This window comes from Centruroides vittatus, unplaced genomic scaffold (assembly GCF_030686945.1).
Source record: "Centruroides vittatus isolate TY-2023 unplaced genomic scaffold, ASM3068694v2 contig_559, whole genome shotgun sequence".
Taxonomy (NCBI): Eukaryota; Metazoa; Arthropoda; class Arachnida; order Scorpiones; family Buthidae; genus Centruroides; species Centruroides vittatus.
In genome coordinates, this window is record NW_027122332.1 from 1709653 (window position 1) to 1718106 (window position 8454).

At 33.0% G+C, this 8454-nt stretch overlaps 1 protein-coding gene across 2 annotated transcripts; it reads right to left on the reverse strand.

The window, feature by feature from the left end:
- Positions 1 to 1402: 1402 nt before the first annotated feature.
- LOC136978887 (bMERB domain-containing protein 1-like) lies at positions 1403 to 8202 on the reverse strand. Of its 2 annotated transcripts, XR_010881301.1 has the most exons (7): positions 8015 to 8202; positions 6198 to 6396; positions 6054 to 6127; positions 4313 to 4427; positions 4192 to 4244; positions 2314 to 2905; positions 1403 to 2254 (listed from the first exon to the last, which is right to left on the reverse strand). XR_010881301.1 is itself a non-coding variant. In XM_067274723.1 (6 exons), the coding sequence occupies exons 1-6, from the start codon at positions 8103 to 8105 to the stop codon at positions 2778 to 2780; spliced, it is 660 nt and encodes a 219-aa protein (XP_067130824.1). In that variant the 5' UTR covers positions 8106 to 8202; the 3' UTR covers positions 1403 to 2777. The 2 variants fall into 2 exon arrangements, 1 of the variants encoding a protein (XP_067130824.1); XM_067274723.1 differs by having other exon boundaries at positions 1403 to 2905.
- Between the last annotated feature and the right edge of the window lie 252 nt (positions 8203 to 8454).

The following is an 8454-nucleotide window of genomic DNA, read 5'->3' on the forward strand; positions in this document are numbered from 1 at the left end:
TCCTGGATAAATAATGAAAATTCGATGGTTTTCATTGATTAGGGAACGGTTTTTATGTCCTAGTCAGATGTGGAATCAAACAACGTGCGACTCTCTGTCTACACACGTAATTACGATTAGCTTTCACGGAAAACATTCATTTCTAGTCAGTATTATCTTTCATTAATCCTAACATTTAGAAGATTCTTGTTACATTTATCACCATCCGAGTAATTTATTGTAAATATTTGTATTATTTGATTTATTCTTTTGTAAGGATATAGTTGAAAAACATTCAGTTTTTTCCAATCGATTCCAAAGTTTGTGTAACATATCAGACGTACCTGACCAATTTTTTTTTTAATTATAAACTCGGCTATTTCCACTGTTTATCGGCAATTATTTTACTATTATAATTATGTTTACCATGGCAAAAAATGAATTATTTTAAGCATTTCCATTCTTGTTACGTTTGTTAGTAGATTTTATTAACACATTCCCTTTATTTTTAATAAGATTATATTAAGAGAATTTATTACATATAACCTGGATTTATTGTATATATAAATATATATATATATTTTTTGTTTCTTCCAAGAGCTTTGATTTCTTGGCCATTTAAATTGTTTAAATTTGGGGAAGGAAAATACGAAAATTATGGTTGTGAAATAATTATGTGATAGTTTTGTTTTGTTGACAGCTTATTTTATAATTAAATTTAATCAAGATGTTGTATATGTAAATATTGAATATATAAATAATAATAATTGTTTAAAAATTTTAAAAAATGGGATATTTATAAATTTATATAATTATTTTGAATTATTATTATTTCGGTTCTGAGTCTTTATTATTTATAAACGAATGAAAATCCTTTGAATAGAATGAACTCACCTTTAATTTACGGTCCGAATGGTAAAATTTTTAACTATATCTTTCGTTTTATTTTCTCTTTCGTGTGTTTTAGTGATACCTTTGTGATCGGAGACCGGTAAAATTGTTGTGTTTAAGCCTTTAGGTCACAAATTGAGTTGTTTCTGGTAGTTGCACTTGCACCGTTTGTAATAGTAAGGTAGCTTTTTTGCCTCGAATTTTGTCCGATTTTGTATTATAAATTTGTCGGAGTTACGCAGACGTATCATGCTTCTCTGTGTATATATTATTTACTGTGTCGTTGCACGGTTAAGTGATTAGTAACTCGGCTAAAGAAGAAGAAAAATCATTTGTATGAATGCACGTGCATGTTTGTTACAAAAAATTTTATATGCCAAATTCGAAACAGTTGTTAAATTTACATTTTTTCCCCCTTGGTGCAATGATAGAGTTGTATGAGTGACTGATCTTGTACTTACCTCTGAAAAAATGCTACATATTTTTAATGAAAAGATGTAACATTATAAAAGAAAAAGAGTAAATTAAAAGCTTGTTATAAGAGTGAATTGTTTTATTTTCAGTAAATATACACTTTTATAAAATACTAGGAGCATTCGAAAAGTTCTCGGAAAATGTAAATACGAAGACGATTAAAACATTCTTCCGTATGGTTTTGCGCCCTTCTAGAAGAAATCGGTTCTTTTTGATTCTAGCCACTGCACTGGTTTTATTCGCATCGGTAACACCTAAATAATTCCCATTTCCTCTCGGTAGATTGTCCACGTGTTGCATTGCCTTAATGGAATAAAACCAAACCCGACGGTGCTACATCTGGATTATAGGGAAGGAGTGGTAAGATAAAATCTCCCATCGGTATTCACGCAATACCCCGATAGATCTTGTAGAATTGGTGTATTATTGTAATAAAACAAGACACACTGATGAATTTTCCAGGTCATTTTTCGTTTAGAGCTGCATGCAGTTTCGTAACGACTTGCAATTATTATTCTTCGGTCTTCAAGAAAATCCACGAGCCAACCCATCAGAATCCCAGAAAATTATTAAATAACTGCTTTCCGGGAACTTTTTGAATACCCTAATTTACAATTGATTAATATTTCATTACGGTAAGTCGATAAAATGCAAAATAAATGGATTTGAAAAATATCCGAATAATTAAATCCTAGTTACAACATATAAAAACTTCAAATATTTAGAAAATATAAGAAATATTTTCGTGTCTTTGACAGTTTACTTTTACCCGGAGATTTCTAATACAGCATTTTTCTCTCTCTTCATTCTCCGGTTTGCTATCTTAATGAAAAATAATTTGCCAAATTTAATTTCTTTGATAAAGAAACTAAAGTTGTAGATGATAACATCCGCGAATAGATGAAGTATTCTTTGCGAAGAGAACACGAAAATATAACCGAACGGTCGTTCCAAAAAAAAAAAAAATACGTGGTGGCACTCGTGGGCATATGAGTACACCAGTATTTCTCAAACTTTTTTTGACTACCGCTCTCTTTTAGTGCATACATATTTTATATATTTGTTTCAAAATGAGTTTTTCTCCCCTATCTTTCTGGTGCCCTCGAGTTTTCTGCCGCCCTCGAGGGCCGTAGCACCTATTTCAGGAATCACTGGTATACGCAAAAGCGTGATCCGGGCACAATACTTCTGCCCGAAACCTATTTTTGTATTGTATTTCAGCAATTGTTTCTAAATAATTACGTATTGTCTTTAAATGACATTAATTTTCAACATCCCAATTCATCCAATTAGGATAATGATACCTCACTTTCTACATAATAATATTCTGGACCAGAAAATCCAGTTTTATATTAAATATTAAAATTTTCAACATAAATACTTTAAAAATATATCAAGTTATTTATAATTTTAACGAAATTACATATAAATTTTTAATTTACAAAATTTTTATTTGTTAAATGAAATTTTGTGCCCATCTGTTCCAACCATCTTGTAATCGCTTGTCTGATATTTCCTTTACTCCTAATATCTTCCAACGAACCGATTAATTTCATCCATTCTGTTTAAACATAAACATAATTTATTAATTTTAACGTGAAACACTTGAAATTGTTTTTGTAACACCATTAATGGCAGGGGCACACTGAAAACTTTAAATGATTTGCATAATTTGGAGAAACGTGATGCAAATATGGTTGAAATTACTTCTATGGAAAATCTAGGTTTAAACCCAATCCAGACCCCTATAATTTACCATGGGCAGCAAGGATTGGGGCATCGTACTATACTGTACTATACAGGTGCAAGAGATCTTTCCAGTACTGCACAAGTATGTGTATTCTTGCGCAATTGTAAACGTATGATCTTTTGGCAATAGTGTTTGTGAGTATAACACGCTTTAATAGTAGTTTATCAATTAGCAGATTGCGTGATGGTTTTTTTAAATAAAGCTATCGGCATCGTGTGTTTCCGTATGATTTGTCAAAACTGCATTTTTAATTTGCATCTTGTTATTATGATTGGGAAATTTATGAGCTGCCACACAATTTACATGTCTCTCGAACGAATTAAATCATTTTTTTTTTATATATACTTTACGATGAAACTAATGCGCCATTTGAATATACTTGCGCATTGCTGGAAAAATCTCTTTTACATCTGGATAGATGTAAAAATGAACACCCTGTACGGTGGATGGCCAGATGGTCGAACGGGTATGGTGGAAGCCTACCACTCTGGGAACGAGGAATTGAATCGGACGAATCAAAACCCCGGTAATTTCTCGAGGGTGGTTCTTCCAGATGCATCTCGCCCGTTCCCTACATTCGACCATTCGTCCATTGTGGATCCATAATTGGCTTGCTAAGGAGAGGTCCTCTTAGTATTCACAGTGCAGAAAATTTGGGAAAAAAAACCTTGAACAGTGTGATTGAGTAAAAAACTTTCATAACATTTATTACTGACAAAACAATATTCTGACAAGAACGAATGATTGTATAATTCAAAAATTATAGAAAAAAAGCATCATTTATAAAGTATGGCGGGATGTTCTCAAACAGAGATCCATTACAACTTTGATATTTTACTCAACTCATTGACAGGTTAATAGTGATATTTCAATTATCTTTGCTGCCATTGATTTATCCATGGAAATATCATTTGTATAAGCATATGCATACCCATGCCCACACTTACTCAAGATGTTCAACCATTGAAAAATTTTCTTTCTTAAACAGAAGGGCCATTGTGGCACCCCAGTTGAAAATCATATAATCGTTTTTAAAATTTTAATTTTTAAAAATATTTTAATAAATTAATGTTACTTTACTAAAAAAATATATTTACCTAGCTTATAAGACATATATTTATTTTGTAGTTCTTTATCTTCTTCCATTTCTCTAAAGAAAGAAAAGGAAATTATATTCATCCCCAAAATTTTTGTACAAAATAAAGTAAATTCTCGTACCTTAATCTCTCAATATCTAAATCAAACAGCAAATTATTTCTTTCATCCACTATATTTACAATTTTCTGCAGAATTTCATATTCTTCACTTTGCTGTTCTGCTGTTTTTTCCTCATCTGAAATTAAAATTGCATTGCATTATAAAATTACAGAGCACCAACCTCACCCGGTTTAGCTGGTGGAAGCTGCACACCAAAATATCGTATAACGCTTCCAATGATTCTATCCAAGACCGGTTCTGGCCCGTTAGCCGCCTGCCTGCTAGATATTTGGCCGCCCTCGCCCCATTATGTGAATATTTTAATGGAGTTTTAAAAAACTCCATTATAATATTTGATATATTTATTCTGCTTTCCCATTTTGTATTACACACAGATTTCAATGTTAAACTAGTGATATTACGATTTAGTACGTCCCATCTATAAGGGGATGCAGAAAAAACGTGTACAATTTACTGTTACTTTGGCAGCATCATTTACAACTAAATTTAATGAATGAGATGCACAAGGTACAAAAAAAGCTCTAGAATTTATATTTCTTAAATTTACGATTTATCATAAAAATTTCTTTCCACTTCTTTCCCAATACTACAACTATTCGAGTTTAAAGTAACCGGTAGAAATTTTTCCAGTTCAATGAGAGTGACTGAAAAGTTGTAAATTTTGGAAATTTCCGTAGAACCTGGTCCTAAAACGAGTTAGTTAGAAAACAAATGGTGGACAATCTATTAAGTTTAACATACTTAGATTTTTACAGCTACGGTGAGAAACGTTTAAAATTTACAATAACCCTGTCGTGTCCATTGAGGTATACTAGTGATGCGACAGAACGGGCATTTGACATTAACCGGTATCGGCACCCTCGGGATTTGGCATGCACGCACCGCACACCTACCAGGACCCAGCGTCGTAACTAGTCTTTTATGCGCCCGGTGCTAGCTTCTGTAACTACGCCCAAAAACTATGATATAAAACTTGGTCCAGGTCATTCCTACGCTTCCCTCAGGGTCTGCGCCCTGTGCCTGGGCACCGCTGGCACCGCCCTAGTTACGGCACTGCCAGGACCGTCTCTAATTCTATCCAATAGCCACTGGCAGGGAGCTATTTGACAAAGTGGATTGTTTTAAGATTTAAAAAGTAAAGAAGATTTTATGTTGTTTTTATGTACGTTTCTTTACAAAGCTATATTTACCTGTAATTATAATTTTCTTTAACAGTATATACGTACAGTACAATTGAAGAATATATTGTACCAGGTATGTATATCCACCGCACATTTTATTTCACGAAGTAAGTTTTTATAATTTTATTTTTAATTTTAGCCCTTATATCGTGGCTAGCAATTCAGAGTGCGATATTAAAAATTTATTTTAAAAAAGTTTTGGCTCAAGACCATGTAATGAAAAAGAAAACATTATTAAAAGAGAAAGCCTAACCAATACCTAAATTAAATATAAATACTTCAACAAAAAAATTTGTTCGACATTTTCACGATAAAATGGTTTTGTGGGTGCATAAAAATGCAAAAATTTGTTTTGTTGGCCTGGCCTGCTGTTTTCAAATGAAATTAGTGTTGGAATAAGAATGGCTTTGACGGTGTAAATAATTTGAGTAAAGCTGGCAAAAGACACGAAAATCGTAAATGTCACCTCGATTCTTTCGTAAAATTGAAGCCATTTGGAAATCGAAGAATAGAATTTAACATCAGTACTAATGTAATGTTATTATTTTGAAACTTATTACCTGATATTTGAGAAAGATCTGAAAATTCTCTTCTTAATTTTTCACATTCCTCATCCAAAAGTGTATCTTGGAGACTAAAAGTTAAAAAGGAAGACATTTAGAAAAATGTATAAAAAAACAGTAATAACCCTACTTTTTACTTACGTATATATAAGTTCACTTTCCTTTCTTAAAATTTCATTTCTCTTCATTTTCAATTCAAAAAGTTCCCTTTCCACGTGAGCGATACATAATCTGGCTCTGGGTGACATTTTCAAAATGTCGTCAGTTGCAGGAAAAAGAATCCTCTTTATATCTTCTATTCTGTTTATATAAAGATGATTGATGTCGCTCTCATCGTCACCTGCAAAATATATATTTGAAAGGTTTAAAATGCTCACAATTATGTTAATCGTATAAAGTCTTTTAAAAAGTTCCATCTTGACTACTCATTTACAAGCACGCTAATATATTTATTACTTATTTTGGTGATTTAAAACATTCGTTTTTAAATAACCTTGATGATCTTTAAGGGTCTTCCTGTTTTGGGCTCTCTTGGTGCCCGCATACCCATTGTAGATTCAGATGAGCTCGCAGTGTGGACGGCCGGAGTCAGGGACAGATCCAGACTATAATCCTTGTGGGGATGCCATCTTATACCAGAGATTTCGAACCGGAGTGCCCATAACGACGCTTCAAGGATGAGGGTTTGAGGGTTTTCCGAAGAGTGATTTTTATGGAAAAATGGCGTCTATTTAGGTGTTAGAGACGTGAAGAAAACTCCACGTGGCTTTTTTTTTTTTTTTTAACTTTTTCCGCCCTGTGGGCACTAAGAGGGCCTCTTATAGCAAGCCCATTATGGGTTCGGCCAGGCCCACAATGAGGCGACCGGGTGGTGAGGGACGGGGCCCGACATATCCGAACGGACCACCCCCCGAAAAATTCCTGGGATTATTCGACCCGTTCGGATTCGATCCCGGGTCCCCCAGAGCGGTCTCCCAGCCGGATGGCCGAGCGGCCAAGGCTGCCACCTTGACCGCTCGGCCCCCCCCCCAACTCCACGTGGCTAGCCTATTGGTGAGGTGCGAACCCGTGACCAACTATTACTATTCGATGGTCATATCCAATGGATGTAACCATTTATAGGTCAAATATTTATATTTGTTAATAATTAAATTTAATTAAAACAGCAATTATATCTCAATATAGATCTATAAATCGAAATAAAATTTAATTAATTTTAGAAATTTATTTATTTATTTATTTCTAGAATATAATATTGATAAATTTGAAAGCTGCTCTTACGAAATGATTCATCAATAAATTCGTGATTCATATTGTAAGAGGGAATCTTAAATGTTTTGAAAGGACCTCGTTTAATTTCTTAAAATTAATATTAAACAAGTGTTTAATATAATAAATTGCTATAAAAAAATCTGTAGAGAGTCATATACACTACATAAAATATTAAGCTATGCGTTAATAAAAATAATTATATGCAGGCAGATGTTGGGTCATTAAAACTATATACAGGGAGTCAAATAATATAACTAACTTATAGGCTTTTTTGATAACTTGAAACCGTGTCGTGTTCTGTTTCTATTGTTTCTCATACACAACGTAGTGCAACTTAACGATCACTTGGCTTCGTTTTAGCCAAAGGAAGCCAAGTGATCGTTGCACTACATTGTGTTTGAGAAACAATAACTTATAGGCTTTATATTATATATAAATTATTATATTTCTTATATTATTTTAAAATTTTACTTATATTTTATGCACGTAATTAGTTATTTATAACTTATTTTCGGTAAAAGAGCGCGCTGAATATTCAATTGGTGGTGTGAGAACCCAATTTGTTAACCTTAAATTGCAAATTTACGTATATTTGTAATTTTTTATATATATAAATTATACATTTTCCTTTACATTTTATAAACAATTTTACTGTTTAATTTTCGTATAATAAAAGGAAATCTTACAAGGATGATCCAACGAAGCGCAACTTTCATCGCATTCTTTTCCAAGCGACTTTAATGATATTATAGACGATATTTTTCCATATTTATACATATTAAATATTGTTTTCTCATACCAATTCCTCTCAAAACAGCACACTCCGTCGGTTAAGTCAAGTCTAATGATTCACCACCATCTGTTAACATTTCTCTTGCCACCTGCTTCCATACACTAATAGGCAGATGTCGACGTCATTGTGTTGATAGCCCGTATTTAGAATTCACCTTTCGAGAATTCTAACGTGCCATTAATATCGTTTTCGTAACGCCAGACCAATAAACTTCTCATATAATTACGTTAAGAATGTATCCTTCCAATAGTTTTTGAAGATCCCTCGAGGGACATTCGGATGAGTCATAAGTCGGCTCAGAAATTTTCACCAATGAATTCATTCAAACTCTCT

Bases quoted from the DNA above. Each gene is read 5' to 3' on its own strand.
- LOC136978887 (XM_067274723.1), bottom strand. From the start codon at position 8,105: ATGTATAAATATGGAAAAATATCGTCTATAATATCATTAAAGTCGCTT. The intron at 4,428-6,053 runs GTAATAAGTTTC...TTTTAATTTCAG, and splicing joins AGATCTTTCTCAAATATCAG to ATGAGGAAAAAACAGCAGAA. The intron at 4,245-4,312 runs GTACGAGAATTT...TTCTTTCTTTAG, and splicing joins TTAGATATTGAGAGATTAAG to AGAAATGGAAGAAGATAAAG.